The sequence below is a fragment of the Callorhinus ursinus genome, unplaced genomic scaffold (assembly GCF_003265705.2).
Source record: "Callorhinus ursinus isolate GAN/ISIS: 27379988/994484 unplaced genomic scaffold, GSC_fseal_2.0 scaffold1, whole genome shotgun sequence".
NCBI lineage: Eukaryota > Metazoa > Chordata > Mammalia > Carnivora > Otariidae > Callorhinus > Callorhinus ursinus.
Window position 1 is genome coordinate 137,058,373 of NW_027397063.1, and position 23,827 is coordinate 137,082,199.

Here is a 23,827-nt window from a genome sequence, read left to right on the forward strand (position 1 = left end):
CCGTCGATGGACATCTTGGCTCTTTCCACAGTTTGGCTATCGTGGACATTGCTGCTATAAACATTGGGGTGCACGTACCCCTTCGGGTCCCTACATTTGTATCTTTGGGGTAAATACCCAGTAGTGCAATTGCTGGATCGTACGGTAGCTCTATTTTCAACTGTTTGAGGAACCTCCAATACTGTTTTCCAGAGTGGCTGCACCAGCCTGCATTCCCACCAACAGTGTAGGAGGGTTCCCCTTTCTCCACATCCCCGCCAACATCTGTCGTTTCCTGACTTGTTAATTTTAGCCATTCTGACTGGTGTGAGGTGGTATCTCATTGAGGTTTTGATTTGGATTTCCCTGATGCCGAGCGATGTTGAGCACTTTTTCATGTGTCTGTTGGCCATTTGGATGTCTTCTTTGGAAAAATATCTGTTCATGTCTTCTGCCCATTTCTTGATTGGATTATTTGTTCTTTGGGTGTTGAGTTTGATAAGTTCTTCATAGATTTTGGATGCTAGCCCTTGATCTGATATGTCATTTGCAAATATTTTCTCCCATTCTGTCAGTTGTCTTTTGGTTTTGTGGACTGTTTCTTTGGCTGTGCAAAAGCTTTTTATCTTGATGAAATCCCAATAGTTCATCTTTGTCCTGGCTTCCCTTGCCTTTGGCGTTGTTTCTAGGAAGAAGTTGCTGTGGCTGAGGTCGAAGAGGTTGCTGCCTGTGTTCTCCTTTAGGATTTGGATGGAATCCTGTCTCACGTTTAGGTCTTTCAACCATTTGGAGTCTATTTTTGTGTGTGGTGTAAGGAAATGGTCCAGTTTCCTTCTTCTGCATGTGGCTGTCCAATTTTCCCAACACCATTTGTTGAAGAGACTGTCTTTTTTCCATTGGACATTCTTTCCTGCTTTGTCAAAGATGAGTTGACTATAGAGTTGAGGGTCCATTTCTGGGCTCTCGATTCTGTTCCATTGATCTATGTGTCTGTTTTTGTGCCAGTACCATACTGTCTTGATGATGACAGCCCTTTGTAATAGAGCTGGAAGTCTGGAATTGTGATGCCGCCAGCTTTGCTTTTCTTTTTCAATATTCCTCTGGCTATTCGGGGTCTCTTCTGGTTCCATAACAAATTTTAGGATTATTTGTTCCATTTCTTTGAAAAAAGTGGATGGTATTTTGATGGGGAGTGCATTGAATGTGTAGACTGCTCTAGGTAGCACTGACATCTTCACAATGTTTGTTTTTCCAATCCATGAGCACGGAACGTTTTTCCATTTCTTTGTGTCTTCTTCAATTTCTTTCATATAGTTTTCTGAGTACAGATCCTTTGCCTCTTTGGTTAAATTTATTCTTAGGTATCTTATGGTTTTCGGTGCAATTGTAAATGGGATCGACTCCTTGACTTGTCTCTCTTCTGTCTTGTTGTTGGTGTATAGGAATGCCACTGATTTCTGTGCATTGATTTTATATCCTGCTACTTGACTGAATTCCTGTATGAGTTCTAGCAGTTTTGGGGTGGAGTCTTTTGGGTTTTCCACATACAGTATCATATCATCTGCAAAGAGTGAGAGTTTGACTTCCTCTTTGCCGATTTGGATGCCTTTGATTTCTTTGTGTTGTCTGATTACTGTGGCTAGGACTTCTAATACTATGTTGAATAGCAGTGGTGAGAGTGGACATCCCTGCCGCGTTCCTGACCTTAGGGGAAAAGCTCTCAGCTTTTCCCCATTGAGAATGATATTCGCTGTAGGTTTTTCATAGATGGCTTTTATGATATTGAGGTATGTACCCTCTCTCCCTATACTCTGAAGAGTTTTGATCAAGAAAGGATGCTGTACTTTGTCAAATGCTTTTTCCGCATCTATTGAGAGGATCATATGATTCCTGTTCTTTCTTTTGTTAATGTATTGTATCACGTTGATTGATTTGCAGATGTTGAACCAGCCTTGCAGCCCAGAGATAAATCCCACCTGATCATGGTGAATAATCCTTTTAATGTACTGTTGGATCCTATTGGCTAGTATTTTGGTGAGAATTTTTGCATCCATGTTCATCAAGGATATTGGTCTGTAATTCTCCTTTTTGATGGGGTCTTTGGTTTTGGGATCACGGTAATGGTGGCCTCATAAAATGAATTTGGAAGTTTTCCTTCCATTTCTATTTTTTGGAACAGTTTCAGGAGAATAGGTATTAATTCTTCTTGAAATGTCTGATAGAATTCCCCTGGGAAGCCATCTGGCCCTGGGCTTTTGTTTGTTGGGAGATTTTTGGTGACTGCTTCAATTTCCTTAGTGGCTATAGGTCTGTTCAGGTTTTCTATTTCTTCCTGGTTCAATTTTGGTAGTTGATATATCTCTAGGAATGCACCCATTTCTTCCAGGTTATCTAATTTGCTGGCATAGAGTTGCTCATAATATGTTCTTATAATTGTTTGTATTTCTTTGGTGTTGGTTGTGATCTCTCCTCTTTCATTCATGATTTTGTTGATTTGGGTCCTTTCTCTTTTCTTTTTGATAAGTCTGGCCAGGGGTTTATCAATCTTGTTAATTCTTTCAAAGAACCAGCTCCTAGTTTCGTTGATCTGTTCTACTGTTCTTTTGGGTTTCTAGTTCATTGATTTCTGCTCTGATCTTTACTATTTCTCTTCTCCTGCTGGGTTTAGGCTTTATTTGCTGTTCTTTCTCTAGCTCCTTTAGGTGTAGGGTTAGGTTGTGTATTTGAGACCTTTCTTGTTTCTTGAGAAAGGCTTGTATTGGTATATACTTTCCTCTCGGGACTGCCTTTGCTGTATCCTAAAGATTTTGAACAGTGTGTTTTCATTTTCATTGGTTTCCGTGAATTTTTTAAATTCTTCTTTAATTTCCTGGTTGACCCATTCATTCTTTAGTAGTACAGATGTTTTTAAAACAAACTGAAATATTTCATTAGATCAAATTATATTCTAATAGGGCTATTTTCATGTCCTCATCCAGGTGCCCAGAAACTTTTTATGTAAAAGGACTAAATAGTAAATATTTTAGGTTTTGCAGTTCACATAAGGTCTCTGTCACATATTCATCTTTGATTTTTTTTAACCCCCAAATCTTTAAAAATATAAACAAACCAACCCCATTCTTGGCTTGCTGGCCATACAAAAATAGTCTACAGGCCAAACCCTCTTAGTGGATGGACCAAAGGAGGAAAGACTTGTTGATCAGATTATAGTGAAATTCCTCACAGCAAATAAGTCTGTATTCCAAAGTATTTGTCTGAGTGCTGTTCAAATAAGTCACTCTCTGTAAGCCAAGTATAAGATCCATGCACTTAAAAGAACTTCAGTTTTATTTTAATTTTTTTAAAGATTTTATTTTTAAGTAATCTCTACATCTAATGTGGGACTCGAACCTACAACCCCGAGATCAAGAGTTGCATGCTCTACCAACTGAGCCAGCCAGGTGCCCCAAAAGAACTTCAGTTTTAGCATAAAGCAGATAATAACCATCAATTCTTACTTCTTTTCAGCTCAAATTTGAAAACAAAACTGATTACAAAACAAAAGTTTCTGTAAATTGCACCAAAACAATAGAAGGGTAAAGGTGTGCTCATGATACAGTTTTATCATCCCAACAGATCTCTAATTCAACACCACAGGTAATGTCCATAAACTTTACGTGATAATTTAATTAAAAGATTCAGAAATAGGAAGATTCAGAAGATGTGATTTCTAACTGTAACAATATCACAATTAGTTGTGTAAACCTGGAAAGTCAAGTATTTCCATTTGCTCCCCATCTTCTAAGTAGAGGGGGGTAAAAGCAGACAAAATTTATGGTGATGGACTTAAAGTTCTATGACTATTATCAATTCATTATTTCTTGGTCAGTGATACACCAGAAGTAAAATTCTTTTATAAGACATCAACAGTGTTTTAAAAATGTAACATAAAAACAAGAATCACAGGCGCCTGGGTGGCTCAGTCAGTTAAGCGTCTACCTTTGGGTCATGTCATGATCCCAGGGTCCTGGGATTGAGCCCCGCATCAGGCTCCCTGCTCAGCTGGGAGCCTGCTTCTCCCTCTCCTCCCTGCTTGGGCTCTCTCTCTCTCTCCCAAATAAATAAAATCTTAAAAAAAAAAAGACAAAAAAACAAAAATGTAAAACGTGAAAACGAGCAGTCAGGGGCGCGTGGGTGGCTCAGTCGGTTAAACAGCTGCCTTTGGCTCAGGTCATAATCCCAGGGTCCTGGGATCGAGCCCTGCGTTGGGCTCCCTGCTCAGCAGAAGTCTGCTTCTGCCTCTCCCTCTGCCTGCCACTCTGCCTATCTGTGCTCACTCTCTCTGTCTCTGTCAAATAAATAAATAAAATCTTGAAAAAAAAAAAAAAGAAAATGAGCAGTCAAAGCAAAACACTTAAGTACTCATAATATATTAGTAATAGCTATCTTGAACACTTCCAGTGTATGCCACTGTTAGAAGTGTTTTACAAACATTATCTCCTATAATCCACATGATAATCCTAAAAGGTAAACAGTATAGTCTGAAAGATTAAGCAATTTGCTAAAGAAGGGTCAGGATTAGAATCCAGCAAGGCTCCTAAACACTATAGACATTGCCATTGTACTTGGAGCAGCTTCTAATCTTCACTTGAGATAAACAGGGATGACAAAAGGTAAAATTAAGCTGTACTCTGCCTCCCTTTTCTCCCAGGTTCCTCTCCTGCTGTGGTGGAAGGCTGAGACACTGCGCTCTTCTTGCTTTGCACAGATTTGTGTGCCTGATACCTCCTTTCTGTGTAGAGCTTTGATTCACATCTCCACAGCTATATTGGATACATTATGGCCTACAGCATCATGATAATCAGAATAGAAAGAATTCTAGTCTTCCATGTTCCTTCTTTATCCAAGTGAGATACCAGTATTGTTAAGTTGACATTTTTTATTTGGCCTGACATGATATAAAATAACTTACCATTTTATCTGAAAGCTCTGGTGACAACGAGCCATGAGGGGTCTTCACTGGAACTACTTTTGGGCTCATACCTGCTATGTGGCCTTCCATAGGTTATCTGGATGACCCAGGCAGGGTGGGGGCTTTTGGTTTGCTCCCCATCTCACAAAGAGCATCTCCTCCCTTGCCTCAGCTGGCAAGAACAGGGAGAGGCTGTTAATCAGCTGCAGCATCTGCACCCCGTGGTTCTAAGTAAACATGTATGCATGGCTGTTAAGACTAGATCCCTCTAGTATGTCAAGGAGTACCTGTATAGTGGAAAGTTAGACAAACTCAATTTTGAATCCCAGTTCAGCTGTGTAACCTGGGGCTCAAAACCCTCTTCTGTAAAAGAGTGAACATACTATATAATAAAGCAGAACCCCCAAGCAACACGCATAACACATGATGTTCCCATCCCATCTGTTGGCCAAAGCTCTACCCTTGAATATCATCATTCAGTAATCCACATTAAAAAACAGAATTTAGGGCGCCTGGGTGGCTCAGATGGTTAAGCGTCTGCCTTCGGCTCAGGTCATGATCCCAGGGTCCTGGGATCGAGTCCCACATCGGACTCCCTCCTCCTTGGGAGCCTGCTTCTCCCTCTGCTTCTCCCTCTCTCTCTCCCTCTCTCTCTCTCCTCCTCTGTCTCTCATGAATAAATAAAAAAAAGAAAGAAACTATCCCAAAATTAAAAAAAAAAAAACAAAAAAAAAAACAGAATTTATCCTTTATCATTTCCTTCACTCTGGCAGACTGACTAGACATGAACTGAAAACCACTGAGTTTAATTAAAGATTTATCATAGCCAGTAAATGCTAATCCCAATGGTTATTAACAGTTCCTATGCTCCAGTAGGTCAAAGTTACACTAAAGTAACAGTTTTTAATCAACAAATACGGTATATATTCTACAGTTCAACTGCCTTTAAATTAGGATGCTGATTTTTAACCTATCTACCAGACAGGTAAAGATTAAAGTGAATAATCCTTAGTGTTAGTAATGGTGCTAGGTAAACAAGTACTCTCACATACTGATGGTAGGAATGTAAAATGGCACAACTTTCCTAAAAGACTGTTTGGTAATATATAGAAAGACCCTAAAGATACATACTTTTGATCCAGCCATTCAACTTACAGGAATTTATCCCGAAGATAATATTGGGCAAGTGGAAAATTAAATACAACAATAATCTGTCTACCCATTGATTATAATTATGGCGTAACTATATATATTATTCAGTCACTAAAAGGGAGGAACCCATATCTACTGTCATGAAAAAAAAAAAAAAAACCCTACCCTGATGAATTTTAAAAAAAAATCTGATTTCAAAGTAGTATATAAGGTATGAGCCTATTTGTTTAAAAAACAAATACAGGGACACCTGGGTGGCTTAGTCAGTTAAGCATCTGCCTTTGGCTCACGTCATGATCCCAGGGTCCTGGGATCGAGTCCCACATCAGGCTCCTTGCTGAGAGCTTCTCCCTCTGCCTACCTCTCCCCCTGCTTGTGCTCACTCTCTGACAAATAAATAAATAAAATCTTAAAAAAAAAAAAAAAAAGCCCAGACCTCAAAAAAACAAACAGAGACATATACAAAAAATGAACACTGGTATCTCTAGGTGGTGGGATCATGTGTTATTTTCATTTTCTTATCTTCATAATATTTTCTCTCACTTTGACAAGAAACATGTACTAATTTACAATTTAAAATAGTGACTTCCAATTTTGAGAGGAAAGTGCTTTAAGACATAATTTCTTTTAGTTCTTTTAATCCCAGTATGAAAGAATCTCAGTTAACAGATCAGGAGGTTGTAATTCATCCACAATCCCACAGCTTCAAATGGTAGGAAGGGCTGACTCCCAGACTTGGTGCCTGTAGGTAAGGATCCCACCACACCTGAGCTGCCCTGGCCTTTATCCACTAGTTTTTTAGTGACTGCCAACACGCTCCCTTAGTCTGCAGCCCACAGTGTTCTCCTCCCCATCTTACTTAGCAAAATTTTACTCAGATACCACCTTTTCTGCAAAATCTTATGTGATCTATTTAGCAATTATTTCATACTGACATATTTGATTTTACTACTTTGAGTCTTTTCCCACAGGAGTTTATAAGCGCCTAGAGGGCAGGGACAGAATCCTATTTACTTCTGGTTTCCACAGATGATTCAGCAAAGCATTTTATGCACAGCATGTTCTAATAAATGTTTGATGAACAAATGAATAAAGAGATAATCTGTGAAGTCTTTCTAACAGTTACTCCCTGATTTTATAAGTAAAAGAAGGTCCAAAAAGATTGGTCCATGGTCACTCACTTACTGAGTCCTTTCTTTTTCCTAACTCAAGCTGTGCCCTTGTTCACTCATGCTCGAGCTCTCTCTCAGCACTGCAAGAAATATATGAACTCCTCTTAATACCACTTAAATCTATACTCAGACTATACCTCTAGCTGGAATAACAATGATACTTTAAGTAAAAGTTCCTCATCATTCATTCAGCATTTATTTACTGAGCCCCTATTATGCACCAAGCATCATACTCCATTAGCCAGAAAACTATTAACTGGCATCTGTGCTTATTGGTAAAATTGATGTCCATAATACCCTAAAGGGTCCACAAACCAGCACACAAATCTGGTCTGCTGCCTGTTTTTGTAAATAAAGCTTTGTTAAACAATGCCATACCCGTTCATCTAGGTATTGTCTATGGCTGTTTGGGAGCTACAAGGGGAGAGCTGAGTATTTACAACAGAGACCATATAGCTCACAAAGCCTAAACTATTTACTATCTGGCCCTTTACATAATAGGTCACTGACCAATATATAATACCAATATGTCACTGGAGTCTCAAAATACTACACATGATATATTTTTAATAGTGGCAACACCTAACATGCAGTAAATAATTTTGTTATTCTTTGAAAATTACCAATCCAATATCAACCATATCCATATCCAATATGTGGTAACATTCTATTCCTTGCAGCATATTCCCATAACCAATCATTTCAGAAAACAGCATTAACATACTTCAACTGATAAAAACTAGTGTTTTCCAGAAGTCATGAAACCTTGATAATCTTTAATCCCACCTAGCTCCTCACAAGTTAACAGTTTCAGAGTGAACAGTCTCATTATTTTCAAAATCCTTTCAAAATCCGTCCTCACATAGAAGTTAATTCTGTGAACAGATCTCTAGTTCCACTATATATCTAGTTTTCCTATGTATCTTGAGGTTTCCTACCAATAATTCAAGCATAATAGAAGCTAGTTTTATTCCTGAATAAAAAAGACTGTTTCAAACCTACTTCCCGAAGATGCTCAGCATTTTGTGGGGTTTTGCTGGCTGTACACAATCCTGGACTAGTGCCTTCAGGGAAAAATATAGACTCTAGATTTCTTCCCTGGGTAGAATCAAACAGCCCACATCTACAAGGAAATACTTTATTTCAGTCCAACTGCAATATGTCCTCAAAATACCTCTTTAAAAATATTTTATAACCCACAACTTTAGAATTTAAACAAAGTAAAGAATGTGGGATCAGACAGGACTTCAGAGATCACTAAATCCAAATATCCTAATTTACAGATGAGAAAGATGAGGCTTACATGATTTACCAAAGGGCCAACTAGTTTTCATTAATTTATGCTGGCCTCAAATCAGAAAGTTATATTGATGTTCTATTTATAAGCCAAGCAGTGTGCTGGGGTCCAAGATTATATATGAGTCTTAGTAAATAATGAATTCATTTAATCTAAATCAGTGAGATTTTTTGCAATGAAACAGACACATCAGGAGAATCAGATAAAATTCCTTAATATAAACTGTTAAACACCTTACTTTTCCTATAAAGAGAGCTCTCTTTTCCTTTAGGGATACAGTCCAGTGTATATGTTAAGTATACTGGCTCTGGAGGTAGGCTACACATTTTAGACTCCTGATGTTGACCCTTTCTGGCCGTATAACCCTACAGCAATTTACTTAACAGCTCTGTGTTTGTTTCCTAATCTTTAAGGGGATAATCAAATTCTGTAAACAATCGTTTCACCGCTGGTACATGTAAGTGCTCTATAAATGTTAGGTGCTATTATTTTCCTTAGGGAGTTTTCTTTTTTTTTTTTTTTAAGATTTTTTATTTATTTATTTGAGAGAGAGAATGAGAGAGAGAGAGTACATGAGAGGGGGGAAGGTCAGAGGGAGAAGCAGACTCCCCGCTGAGCAGGGAGCCCAATGTGGGACTCAATCCCGGGACTCCAGGATCATGACCTGAGCCGAAGAAGGCAGTCGCTTAACCGAGCCACCCAGGCGCCCTTAGGGAGTTTTCTTAACAAAACAGAAGAAAGTAACCAAGATATGGAGAAAGTGCCCTTTAAAAAGCAGCTATTAGGGGCGCCTGGGTGGCTCAGTCGGTTAAGCGGCTGCCTTCGGCTCGAGTCATGGTCCCAGGGTCCTGGGATTGAGCCCGGCTTCGGGCTCCCTGCTCGGCGAGAACCCTGCTTCTCCCTCTCCCTCTGCCTGCCTCTCTGCCTACTTGTTCTCTCTATCTCTCTGCCAAATAAATAAATAAAATCTTAAAAAAAAGCAGCTATTAAAATATAATTACGATCACTGTTTACTACAGTTAATAAAACATAAAGGGTAAAGAGGAAAAAATAGTTCTTCAAAGGGCAATTTGTAAGTTAAATCCTACTTAAAATACGTGCACGAGAAGTTTTACCTTTAATATTAAAAACAAACTTTACTGAAGTCCATTTTCAAAATCTTTCAAGAAAGAAAATGGTTAAGCACTAATGTCACAGTGTTTCTGGATTTCACTACAGGTCAGGCCTAGGTATATTAAATGACTGCTTAAACACGAGTGCCATGGCCACAGTGGTGTCCCTCAATAAGCTGCATCCTAGAATCCAACAAATATTTGGATTTTACTTTAAAATAATTACTAGTATTTTTACTCAAAGATAGCCTTTTTAAAAAGTTACGCAGTAGGAAGAATACGTGGTACTCTCTCCCTTGCAAGGGACGTACATCAAGTTGGAAAGCCAAGCCAGAGTGATGGAACATAGGATCTTAATAGCTGTGTGACCTTGGAAAACTCACTTATCAGGTCTTTAAAATTCATTATCTCATCTATAAATTGGTACTAACATCTATCTCTCAGATTTGGAGATGGTGAAAGAAGGGGGGCAGCAGAGGAGATAAACTAAGATTTATATGAAAATGCTTTGAGAATGGGTCATACACATGTATACATTACTGCTCCGCATCCTCTTCTCCCATAGGCAGTGGGAGGGGAGGCCATGCAGCAAGCTAAGGTTAAACTGCAATCTGTGTGGGGGTACATAAGCAAGCCTTGGTCATTGTTCCTATTTTAGGTTTTTTCTGGAAATGTAAAACCTTATTACAGTCTCAGATTTTGTTTTTAAATACAGGACTCCAGAGATCAACCTTAATTTATGAAGACACATTAAGGCCAAGCATCCTCCTGCTTAGCACCCTCAAACTCGTAACAAAGAAAACCACAATACCTATTTATGTATTTCTTCCCTCCACCAGCACAGACTGAATGCTGCCATAACATGTGATGGTAAAATGTCTTTAAGAAATCTTTAAAGATATTTTAAAAAATTAATCCTATTTATGTAATCAGTATAAAAATCTGTTCTTCCAAAGCTGAAAAGGACTTTGATGAAAATCCCAGTAGTACTCAAAGAAAAATTTTAAATTTCAAGCTTGTATCACTAGATACTAGATGGAGCCTTACAAACTATTAAGCTCATAAAGGAGGAAATTTAATCCATTCTAAGATTGGAAGGATAGAAGTGTCTGGGGCCTCTAAGTACACTCAGTCACATACACTGATCCAGTGTCAAAAGCAGGTTAAAAAAAGCGTTAAAAGAAAAGCATGGTGCAACCTCAGCACATCAGGGACATCAAAAATGAACAAAACTGTCACTTTCGTTTCACTACAAACAGAACCATCTAAGTAATATCTAATGCACAGAAATAACTGGAGGAACTTACAAAATGAAAACAAAGTTCAGGAATCTTAACCTTATAATGGCAGTATTTGAAGTCTTTTTTAGAGTCATTAAAAAATAATCCGCTTCAATGAGGTCACATTAAGTCCATTTTAGTTTAACAATTAATAGTAATTTGTTTAAATTAGTAAACTTAAAACATTTTCTGGGGTTTTTTTCTTTCTTTTTTTTTTTTTTTTTTTGCATTTGGATCCTAATCCATCTCTGCCCTATAAGTATCACTTATGTGGACACTAATTCAATTTTCAAAAAAAAGAGAATTCTAATAAAACATTTTCTAATTCAGTTAAGAGAAATCCATCACAAAAAGTCACCGTGCTGTTATCACTTTACAGGCATTATCTCATCAGTCCTCCCCATAACTCTACGAGGGAAGCATTATTATTTCTATAATATCCACTTTGAAGATGAAGAAACTAAGGTTTATAAATATCGAGGAACTTGTTTAAGATCATAGGGCCGTGACTGAACCCAGGTTAATATGCAGTAGGGACTTTTAGTCACATTAAAAATGAGGTAAAAACTAATTTCTCAACGAGCTCCACGTAATAAAGATCAAGAATCCTGTATATTCTAGATTGGCAACAATTTATAAAAATAAGTAATTTGTCTCTATCTAAACATTTTTATTAAAAGCAGACCCTGTCATGTAGCATTTGACTTCTTTGTTTCCTTTTCCTGTTTTTATATGTACATAAAAATAGGCTTGAGACACCAATACCAAAGTTTTAAAATTTAACCATCATTTTACAAGCAAACGTCAATATCTCGCATTTAAAGAATATGAAAGAAATGTCTTCTGTAACTGACTCAGGAGCTAAGCCTGCAAAAATGTGAATCTGTGATTTATTCTCCCTCCACGTCCAATACGCCCACCCTCAGAATCAGTAAAGAAATATACCTAACTTCCAGAGAGCAGAGGAGCTACTGAACAGAATTGAGACATTAGACCATTTCTCCTTATTACAATCATTTGGCTGAAGGGACTGGACTAGTTAAGGTGTTCTACTGTCCTTTACAAATTTCAGAATTATAAGTGACAGTTAAAAAGGCATTTGCAACAGGAGTCCATTGTACCCGAAAAAGCTGAATCAAATAAGAACATTTGTCACGATTACCCGGTCTCAATTTCTAGCTTCTCTGTCAATTATACAAAGAATCAGCTATTAAATATTAATGGCATGCCATTTGCACTGGAGTTCTTGCAAAGAGCCTCCTGCTAGCAATTTTTGTTATGAAAGAAAAACCGTCCTTTTTTTCTAGGTAAAACTCAAGCCTCTAGAATTCCTCAGATGGGCTACCGCATTTTGTCCTTCCCATGGGAGACTGTCAGGGCCACCTCCACATCCTGGGGAGAAAGAGCTCTGGGGAAGGCGGGTCCCCACAGGTACCGGGGCCGGGGTCCCCGTTCCTCTTCTTCCCCAGCTGTCAGCGACAGGTCCGGCGGCGGGGCGGGGCCGGGCCCGGCTGTCCGCACAAAGCGAGCGGGCGGGCGGACCCTGACCGGGACCGGGGTGGGGGCCGAGCGGGGCGGAGCGAGGCAGGGGACACTTACCCAGCAGCAGTACGTTCTTCCCCGCGGGGAGCTTGGAGCGCGAGCGGGTGGAGACCTCGCTGAGGATGCAGGACCTAGCGGGGAGCAAAGGCGCACGCTGAGGCGGGGGACCGGGGCCCCACCGCGGGAGGGACCGACCCGGCCTCGGCGCGCTTGGGCGGGGGCTGCCGAGAACGTAGTGGCCTCGGCAAGGGATCCCGAGGTGTCCGCAGGGCCGGGAGTGTCAGCGGGAACCCAGGGAAGGGTGGGGTCGTTACCAAAGGTTCTGCCCGTCCTCGTCGTCTCCCGCTGCGGCGCCGCCGTTGCCCGATGTTAGCTCGTTAGCCAAGGGGCCCCCTGTGTAAGTCGAGGCTAATCCCGGCGGAGAGGAACCGAAGGAGCCAACTCGCCCCACAGCCGCCATCTTGGTCGGGAATCACACCACTCCCCGCAAAGCTGAATGAGCGAGGCGGCAGCGGCGACGGCGACGGCGGCGGCGGCGGCGGCGGGAACCCGGATATGGAGCATTTGGTACACGGGAGCGGGGCGTGGTCTGCGGGGGCGGAGCCGCGGGCTCTGAGGGGACTGACGGAACGAGGGAGGACGCACCGCGCGTGCGCTGCTGTCTGTCGCCCGCGCGTAAGGAATGCGCGTGCGCGGGCAGCCCCGCAGGCGGATGTGCTGCGTCCCTGGTCCTACCGTACTCAGATTGAGGAGTCTCCTGCCGCCCCACCCGCAGCCCTGGGCTGCAGCAGAGCGGGTTGGTGTGTGTCAGGTGAGCAGTGCTCCCTCCCACTCTTCATTCGGGTCTACAAACGCCGCAATCGGCGTGGAATTCCTGAACTCTCGTTGCCGTCCCACCCCCCGTAACCCCATTCAGGCTGAGCGGCCGCGGTCCCCCGCCTACCCCGGCACTTCACCCGCGCCAAGATGGAAATGGGCCGCCCCGCTGCAAAAGAGGCTTTGTGCAGCTCAAGTCCGGAGTGTTACTGGGGTCCCGGGATCTCTGGGCTCTCTACTTTGCATTCTCACGAGGCGCCCTGTTCCTCAGTCTTGGCCCCACATCTGAAGCAGGTTCCCCCGGACCCTAAGTAGCTGCGTGACAGAAAAAGTATTGACGGGGCTTGCTTTAATAATAGCCTCGGTGTTTTCGTATGAGATGCCCCGCGTGAGATTTGACAAGACCCACTAGGTGAGTCATCCATACATCCGTTTATTCAGCGCTTACTATGGCGGGCACAGTTGGCACTGGGCATACACAAATGGAAAAGAACCTAAAGTAGCCCGAAAATAACTCTCTATCAAAACTTGACTGGTTAAATTGATTTGAATGTCTGAGCCCCACCTCCAGAAAGAGTTGATGGTTTTTGTTTTGTTTTTGTTTTTTTTAGATTTTATTTATTTGACAGCACAAGCAGGAGAAGCAGCAGACGGAGAGGGAGAAGCAGGCTCCCCATTAAGCAGGGAGTCCGATGCGGGGCTGGATCCCAGGACCCTGGGATCATGACCTGAGCTGAAGGCAGATGCTTGACCGGCGGAGCCACCCAGGCGCCCCAAGAGTTTATGGTTTTAAGGCTTGTCCTAGTGCATCTTGTCAGAGCCTTTGCTTAAAATAATGTGTCCCTTTGTACATTATTGCTGTCGTATTTGAAGATCACTTGCTAATATGTGATCTGATCATTGCTATTAGGCTAGTGAGAAAATCCATAGCTAAAGACTGTGTTTTTTTTTTACAGGTTAACAGTGCAGGTAGAAGCCTAGAAGGCTTTGGAGGCTGGCAAATCTGAGTTGAGATTCAGCTCTATCAGCAACCATAGACCATTTCCTTAACCTTTCCCCAGTCTCGGTTTCCTTATCTGTAAGATGGGGATAAAAGGACCCAGAATTTTTATGGAGATTAATGGGACGAGTGGTGTAAAATGGCTTAGAACAGTGACTGACAAATCCTGAGTGCTTGATACACGTTTATTTTTAATGACTAATGTTTTCCTTTACCGTTCAAACCATTCATGTCTGACCAACCCCTGGAATTGATAGGCCTAATGAACTCCTGCAGCTAAAACTCTTCATTTTTTGTTAGTTTGTTTATATGGTTAGGAAAGGAACCAGAACCTAGTGTTGGGATCCCAGGCTTTCTTTGGTGACATGCAGGACAGGGACTTCTGGGGGAACCTGGGTGTTTAAGTCACTGCTATAAAGGAGAGCTGTTTACTGCCCTGGGCCCCCCTCTGAGAGTTGATTCACTCTGTACTTTACTCCCTCAGTCATCTTTTCTTGTCAGAGCATTGTTTTCCCCAATTTTGTTTGTATACAGAGTTAGTTCCATATCACATTTACTTAACCTGGGAAGTATTAACTTTATAATGGTGTCAGGCTTTTAATGCCCCATGACTTTTAGATGACCAACTACCCACTTATACCGAGGTCAAAGTTGTATTACATGTGGTTTTATAATATTCCCTATCCAGCATTGTTCTGTTAAGATGGCTGACAAAAGTGGTTATTTATGATACCTACTAAGTGTCAGGCACACTATGTGTTATGGTTTGCAATCCTCATACTTTGTAAAGAATAAGCGAAGTTAAGTAATTTACCCCACAGGTTGAAGGTAGATTAATTGAGATTTTGACTTTCTAACCTATCAAATGGCCTAGGTCAAATTACATTAGAATAAATATCCTGGCAACTTTTGATACTGTTATGGTAAATATCTTCTATAGAAATCTCTACATAACAAAAATAGAGAACATTTGTAGTATAAGGAAATCTATAAAAGGAAAGATTCCAGCAATCCCTTGGAATTTTTGTTAAATAATTTGCTACTTACAATTGAGCTATTTCCTATACTATGATTACTTTTCTTTCTTCCCCTACTTTTTGTTACATCCAAAATTAACAACTCTCTTGGTTTTCCATTTGCTTAGATTTCTATGCCCTTAATTCTCATTCAGTCTCAAATTCTTGTCCTAGTTGCTTAAAACCTCTCATTAGGTATTTGAACAATTTCATCTTAAACACATCTTTAAGAATTTTCTTTCTGCTTCAATTTGAATTGGTTGTTCTGTGTGCCTAATACAAAGCTGTCATCATGGGATCTTCTCTCACCATTGTTCTAGGGGATTTCCTTTGCCTCATTCCTGTGCCTTCTCTTATTTTAGTGGAGAACTTCCTCAAATAGTTTTGTGAAAAAGGGTGTATGGTTACATTTTTGGAGATACCCAGCCAGGGTCTAGCTAGGGAAAAAATGGTATTCTTGAGGCAGTGCGAGGTGAAAGCTCAACAACTATTTACAGAGGTGAGATGGGGCTAGGAAGGCCAGGAAGATTTAGACCTGAAGGGGAAAGAGGAAGAAGTGTTTACTAGAATCCAGAGAGAGTTGCAGTTGTAGGAAAGAATTTCTCAATAAGTCTGTGACTTCAGTAAAGGAACACAGCACTGACTTCTCTCTTTCTGCCCCCTGGTATCTTGCCAGTGTCTCATGTTGGCCAAACCCAACCAGAAGCTGGAGGACAAGAGAATTCAAGTGAAGCAGTCCATGCAGGTGTACCTCCCAGAGCACAAAGAAGGATAGAGAAGAGTGGAAAGTAGATCTGGAGGGGCAAATGGAAGATATCCAGCACACCTTACATGTTTGAAAATGCATTTAGTCTATACTCCGTGATAGTTTGGCTGAGTATAGAATTCTTATGTTGCAAGTTATCTTCCCTTAGGTTTTTTGTTTGTTTGTTTGTTTTTAATTTTTATTTATGAGAAAGAGAGAGCACAAGCAGGAGTGGGAGAGGAAGAAGCAGACTCCCTGCTGAGCAGGGAGCCCGATGTGGGGCTTGATCCCAGGACCCCGAGATCATGACCCGAGCCAAAGGCAGACACTTAACTGTCTGAGCCTCCCAGGCGCCCCTTCCCTTAGGTTTTTACCTTGATCCCTTATCTGCTGGATTCTAATATTGGCACTGAGAAATTCAAAAACATTCTGATTCCTAATCTTTTGTTATATGTTCTTCTTTTCCCTTCTTTGGAGGCCTCTAGAACTTCCACAGATTTCTACTAACACATTTACCACACCCCCCCACACACACTGTCTGTAATTTCATACCAATTTTCCTCCCAGTTATCACAGAAGAATAATCTACACTCAAACTAAAGGAGTCTCTCCACTTAACACACTAGATTCCATCTCTTCTCCTCAACTCTAGGACATTGCTCCAACAATTCTCCCCCCTTTATATAATCATTTATTGATCTCCACTAGATCATTTCCCTTGCATACCAACATGCTATTCTTCCATTTAAAAAAAAAAAGAAACCTCTCTTAATCCTACTTCTTCACCAGCTACTGCTACATTTCTTTCCTCTCTTTTTTTAAAGATTTTATTTATTTATTTTGGCAGAGAGAGACACAGCAAGAGAGGGAACACAAGCGAGGGGAGTGGGAGAGGGAGAAGCAGGCTCCCTGCTGAGCAGGGAGCCCAACGTGGAGCTTGATCCCAGGATCCCGGGATCATGACCTGAGCCGAAGGCAGACGCTTAACGACTGAGCCACCCAGGTGCCCCATACAGCAAAACTCTTTAAAATAGTTGTCTTTACTTGGTGTCTTCAATTCCTCTTCCCCCTTACCCTTATAACCCACTTCAATCACTTTTACCCCTCTGACTCCACAGAGACTACTTTTATACTTGTGATCAATAACCTCCTTTTTGCTAAATCCAGTGGTAAATTCTCCATCCTTGCCTTTCTTAACCCATCAGCAGCACATGGTACTCCTTGTGGATATCTGTCTTCACATGGCTTCCAGGTCAGCATGTCCTCCTGGTTCTTTCCCTGCTTCCGTAGCTGCTCCTTCTCAGTCTTCACCATTTCCTCATTTTCCTGACCACTTAATGCTAAAGGACTGCAGGGCTAGGTCTTCGTTCCTCTTCTCCATCTATACTCCCTTGGTGATCTCATCCAGTCTCATTACTTTAAATCTCAAATGTATGATAAAAACTCCCAGATTATCTCTCTAGCCTAGAGCTCCATGTGGAACTCCATATTAATATATGCAACTGCTTATTCCACATCTCCACTTGGATGTCTAATAGCATGTTTCAAACTCAATGTGTTCCAAGCTGATATTCTGACCTTCCCAAGAAAAGGCTCCTCAACCCCAAGACCTTCCCACTGGGTAGCAACTCCTTTTTGCCTGAGTCATTCTTGACTTCTCTATTTTTCTCACATTCCACATTTAATCCATTAGGAATCCTGTAGTCTCTACCTTCCAAATATACCCACCATCCAACTTCTTGTCACTCATCCACTGATGCCACCTTGGGCTAAGCTATCGTCTTTGCCTAAATTACTTTAAAAGGCTCTTCATCATGGCATCTAGACGGATCCTTTAAAAATGTAAGCCAGATTGGGGTGCCTGGATGGCTCAGTCATTAAGCATCTGCCTTCAGCTCAGGTCATGATCCCAGGGTCCTGGGATCTAGCCCCACATCAGGCTCCTTGCTCAGCAGGAAACCTGCTTCTCCCTCTCCCACTCCCCCTGCTTGTGTTCCTTCTCTTGCTGTCTCTCTGTCAAATAAATAAAATCTTTAAAAATATATATATAAGCCAGATCAATACTTAGGGGCACCTGGGTGGCTCAGTTGATTAAGCATCTGCCTGGGATCGAGCCCTGCATTGCACTCCCTGCTCAGCAGGGAATCTGCTTCTCTCTCTCCCTCTGCCCTTCCCCATCCCTGGCTCGTGCTCTCTCTCTCAAATAAATAAATACAATCTTAAAAAAATACATATATATATACACATATGCACATATGCATGCACATATATATAAGCCAGATCATGCCACTCCTCTACTCAAAATCCTATAGTGGCTCCTTATTTTAATCTGAGTAAAAGCCAATGTCCTTACAATGACCCAATAGGCTGTACAGGATCTGGCCCCTACTGCCTCTTTGAACTTTTCTGCTCCATTCTCTCCATCGATTTCTCACATCCAGCCACATTGGCCCCACTGCTGTTCCTTAAACTTACTGTTTATCCCTTTGCTTTAGCTGTTTCCTCTGCCTTGAAGGATGTAAGGAGCTGCCCAAGCCAGTATCTTCCCGCAGACAGCCACTTAGCCAACTCCCACTCCTCCTGCAAGTCTTTGTTCAGATCTCAGCTTCTCAGTGAGGTCTACCCTGACTTCCCCATGTAACACTACAACTTGAACCTTCACCCCTGCAATTTCAGATTTTTCTTACCTTGCTTGCCTTTCTGTTTACCATAACACTACCTTCTAAGATAGTATAACATTTGCTTATTATTATCTCCTAACATAGTATAGAATTTACTTATTTATCAGAACATATCAGAACTGTAAGGGCTTCATTAATGAACCAAAAGTGCTTTGTGCCTAGAATATAGTAGACATTCAGTAAAGAGTTGTTGAAGGTATGAATAAATGAACAGATGTACTCCTTGTCACCAGGGTTCTAAAATTTCAGGATGATGATGATGTATATGTATGATATGTGTGTGTGAAGAGGGCACAAAAACATTCTTCAGTCCAAAACTTGAAAGCAGGACCTCTCTTTTACAGTATTTTAATTATTTTTTATATAAATCCTAAAATGTCTTACACATTCTCTTGCTTTAACAGGTTATGTGAATACAGACTTACCTTTTCTTGGAGGCTGTGGACTGTTAAATTCATCAATAACAGTACCCTGTGTTTGTATGAGGAAGTGCTTAGATCCTACTGAGATGCCCCTGAGGTATACCACAGATGTCTTCTTTAGTCTGATTTCTAATTCAGCTGAGCCCTGGGGCCTGGAAGTGGGAAATGGAACACAAGCCAGAAGAGAGACAGCTCCTTCTTTCTCCAGCTTTCTGTCTCCTGGGAGGTACATGCCTCTCTTCTCTCTGTCAGCCATCATCTCCTGCTCAGTTACCAACTTCTTAAAGGCCACAGTTGGATATTCTTCATCTCAAGAAAAGGGATTGTTTGGCAGGGCCAAGAGCTCTGAAGAAAACCAGTCCGGGAGGGAACCTTCTGTGGGGCTGAAGTGAGGCGATACAGGCCACTTCCTCTTTTTGTTGGGGATGCTTTCCTTTGTGTTTGAGAACTGGGACAAGGCAGCTACCCCTTGAGCTGCTTCCTGTTGTACCAGCTCCCACAGGCTGCCTCCAACAGATTTTCAAATAAGACCTGCTTCACCCACTGTGCCAAATCCTGGCAATCGCAGTTGATATAAATGCCATCTGAAAAGCCAAAATAAAAAAAAAGAAAAGAAAAATAAGCAAGATGAGTGGACCCTAGAAGTTTGACTCTGTGAGCAACTCAAATAATGAAATAGTGTTGGAAAGAACTTCAGTGATTAAATAGTCCCCATCCACTACTCAATATGTGTGTGTGTGTGTGTGTGTGTGTGTGTGTGTGTGTGTGTGTAACAAAATGGTAATGTTAGAACTGGCAGATTCCTTGCTTACAAACTCTCCCAGCAGTAGATCCAGGGATCCAATTAGAGGAAAAACAGATGCCCAGTGTTGCTTGTTTTTCCTTTACTTTGAGGCCTGTTTATCTCATTCCAAGTACCTACGTAGAATGAATGAAATGATGGGTATCTAATTCATTTTTCAGTCACCAGTCCCTTGAATTATAGACCTGTCCTCTCTCTTACTACTCATCTAGGATTTTTATCAGGTTAGCCCTCCCAGAACTTCATATCTTAAACAAAGAGTTGGGGAAATAAATACCCAACAGGAGAAATAGACTTTCTTGGTATTTTTGTTTTTCCTTCATAGAAAACACTAGGAAGAGAATCTCCTCTATTTCTAGGTCTAAAAAAATTTTTTTTTCATTTGCTTAGAAATGTATCATTGAAAAAGAATACCTCCTGAATATTTATAAAATTCCAGGATAGCGTAATAGTTAGAATTACCTTTTCATTTCAGAATCAGCTCCTAACCACGATATCTGTATCCATTCCTGGAAAATGGGTGATGAATGAAAGGGGAATAGCTTATAAATCAATTCATGTTCACAGATGGTCAGTGCAATGCACAGGGAAAACAAAGAGACTTATCTTTTAGGCTAGAAGAATGTTTCTTTTTCATCTAAGTGTTGTAATTATCTACTTACACATTTTTAAATACAGAATAGGTAGGATTTTTAGAATGCTTAGTTGTCATTGTTTTAATCTGTTCTTTACCACTGAGAAGAAAGAAAGGTTCACTGATTATAATTAGTTGGATATTTATTATGTAGATTTTTGGAAAATCCCATTTCCTTGTAATTAAATACTCTGAAATTCAAGTCCATTTCCTTTTTTTTTTTTTTAAGATTTTATTTATTTGAGAGAGAGGGAATACGAGCAGGGGTAGGGCAGAGGGCAAGGGAGAAGCAGACTCCCCACTGAGCAGGGAGTCCTATGCGGGGCTCTATCCCGGGACCCTGGGATCATTAACTGGCTGAGCCACCCGAGTGTCCCCAAAGTCCATACTTTTTTTAAAAAATAGTGATTTTAATGTCACTTACTTCTTAGATTTCCAGTGTTACTCTGCCACTCTCCTTCCTAAAAGAGAAGATAACTATTAACTGATTTTATAGATTGAGATCTGCAAACATTAGGTCACAAAGGGCATTAAGTTTTTCTGCTTTGGGTGCTCTACATGAGGCAAAATAGAAAAAAATATGAAATTCCCTGGTATTTTTAGAAATGTGCTCTCTTTTGTAACTGCAGGTGATGTCATATTCATAACAGTTTAGTATGCTCCAGTCTAGAGCTAATTATGGTCTCATTGCTTTTACTAAAAGTATGCTTAGAATTATAACCTATTATATTGTGCACCAACAAAAGCATTATATATGTTTCTTTTTTTTCCCCACATGGCAGAGGATGAAAGAGTTGCTCAGTGGGAGATTTCTTTTAGGCAAAATGAATCAGTTATTTGACACTATATAAGATCAAAGAGTTGTTTATTTGAAGGTGTTTAAGGAGAGTCTAATAACCCTAAACTTTTTACTAGTAGGAAACATAGAGTTGCCTAATAATGTAAAAGTGAAATCAAGAAGCAGAACGTCCTTCTGATCCTTTCTCAGTAAGTCTCATTCAACTTCATCTTATATTTCAGTTCATCCATTGGTAAATGTGGAATAGCCAGATAACCCACTAGACTTTGCACCTTGATGTGTGTGTGTGTGTGTGTGTGTGTGTGTACACATACACATTTTTTTCATATACCAGCTCTAGTCTAAGAAGTTTATTAACCATATGATCTCATGGTTTAAAATTTTAAATAGCAATATCATATTGAGTCTGACATTTTAGACTCCATACCATCAAAACTAAGTAGTAGATTAAACAAAGTTATAAATCAGTGATATAGACAGCTAATTTGCATCATTTAGATGAAATAAAACCTTTGGACTCGGTGTTTGGAGTGAGGCACATGGGCTAATGGGTCACACAGTCCAGGCTCCAGAATCAGACCAATTTGAGTTCACATCTCGACTCTGCCACTTACTAACAGTGTGACCTAGAAGTTGTTTAAACTTTGCAGCCTCAGTTTGCTCAACTCTAATAGAATTGTCATGAAGAGTAAACAAAATCTGGCATATAGTGAGGACTCCATAAATGTTCGCAGGAATATTTACTCTTATTTGAGATAGAAAGTGTTTTATAGAACAGAGTTTCTGTGTTCAAATGGTTTAAATGTTTCACAATTCCCCAGAAACCTTGTTAAAATGTAGATTCTAGTTTAGTAAGCCTGGGGTGGGGCCTGTGAGCCTGCCTCTCCAACAAACTTCCATGTTGGTATCCTTATTGCTGGATCACAAACCAAGGGCATGTAGGAGAAAGAACACAGGCTTTGGATTTATCCATCCATGGACTGGAATTCTGGCTCCACGCATGGTAGCAATATGACCTTGGCAATGTCAAGCTTCCTCTTTTCTGAGATGGAAAGAACAATATGCATTTCTAATTAAATCAGTTTTCATTTAAATAAAAAATAATGTATTCACACAATACCTGGCATATTATAGGTGCTCACAAATCTAAATTCAGTTCATATGAAATGCTTTAGTGGTCCCTCTAGTATGGGAGACTGACAGTTTCCCTTCCTGAAAGAGCTGAAAATTCCAATTTTCTTTGAAAACTTAATTAAAATTCTATTATTATGAAATCAACATCAACATTGTTTTAAAAGTTTGTCATTACATGGCAAGCAAGTCAATTCATAACAGATGTTGTAGGAACAGATTGGGAAATTGCCCCAGGCAAGTAGTGGGTCTAAAGTCACTGTGGATAGAATTTCTGCAAGTGTAGGTAACTGAGAAATGCTAGCTCATGAAGTATTATATCTTACTAGTATGACTTTTACTTTTTTTAGTATGAAAAATTAAAAGCATATATCACAATAGAGAGGTTTGATGAACCCCACATACCCATTACTAAGCTTCAGTAGTTACTAGCACATAGCCAGTCTTTTAGTTTGACTCTCGCCATCTTCCTTCATCTCTGAGTTATTTTAAAGCAAATCCAAAATACGGCATTATTACATCCATAAATATTTCAATATATATCTTAAAGATTTATTTATTTATTTGAGGGGTGGAGGGGCAGAGGGAGAGGAAGAGAATTTCAAACAGAGCCTGACTCAGGGCTGGAGCTCATGATCCTGAGATCATGACCTGAACCAAAAATCAAGAATCGGACACAACCAACTGAGCCATCCAGGCGCTGCCCCTCCATATATATCTTTAAAAATAAGGATTCTTTTTCTTAAAAAAACAAAAACAAAAAACCGCACTATAATACCATTATAATAATCATTTCAAACAAAAATGCAACTATTGAATTTATATTTAAATTGCCATACAATTTTTACTACAGGCAATAAGATATACATGTTAAAGTAGAATTCAAAATAGCCCAGCACTTAAGAACAGAGTAAATACACTTGTTCTCTAACCATTGCTATTGTCAAAGGAGGCAGAACAATCATTGTCTCATCTACACAACTGACCTTCTCAGCATCCCTCCTCTCAGGGCTCCCTCTGGGTCCTAATTGGTCTGCCAAGTCTAGGTGTTGATTTCTGCCCCACATTGTCCCCTGTATTCTGAGGCTTCTCTGCTTAATTCTTTCTAGCTGAGGAGGGAGCAACTGCTTTTCACTTTAGCTAGAAGCAGGGCACTCCTGACAAGCAGATCTGAGGTCTAGGCTCTCACAAAAAATGTTAGAGCTGGAAGGGATTTCATGGTTCGGCCACTAGATATGAAAACAGGCAGGAGTATTAAGGGACTAAACTTTTCAAAATACAGGCAATTATTGTACA

The 23,827-nt window shown here is 40.5% G+C and overlaps 1 protein-coding gene and 1 long non-coding RNA gene across 3 annotated transcripts in view; one reads left to right on the forward strand and one right to left on the reverse strand.

The window, feature by feature from the left end:
• DYNC1LI1 (dynein cytoplasmic 1 light intermediate chain 1) overlaps positions 1 to 13,049 on the reverse strand; it is a 44,053-nt gene extending 31,004 nt beyond the window's left edge. The window contains exons 1-2 of the mRNA XM_025883475.2: positions 12,800 to 13,049; positions 12,543 to 12,616 (exon numbers count right to left, since the gene is read on the reverse strand). Coding sequence (XP_025739260.1) covers positions 12,543 to 12,616; positions 12,800 to 12,945 — 220 coding nt within the window. The 5' untranslated portion in view covers positions 12,946 to 13,049. The remainder of the gene's footprint in view (positions 1 to 12,542; positions 12,617 to 12,799) is intronic.
• A 9-nt stretch (positions 13,050 to 13,058) lies between these two features.
• LOC112832712 (uncharacterized) lies at positions 13,059 to 19,624 on the forward strand. 2 transcript variants are annotated; one of them, XR_003210432.2, is made up of 2 exons: positions 13,059 to 13,296; positions 19,148 to 19,624. It is a non-coding gene; the product is annotated as an uncharacterized lncRNA (long non-coding RNA). The 2 variants fall into 2 exon arrangements; XR_012380891.1 differs by lacking the exon at positions 13,059 to 13,296 and adding an exon at positions 13,307 to 13,713.
• The last annotated feature ends 4,203 nt before the right edge of the window (positions 19,625 to 23,827 follow it).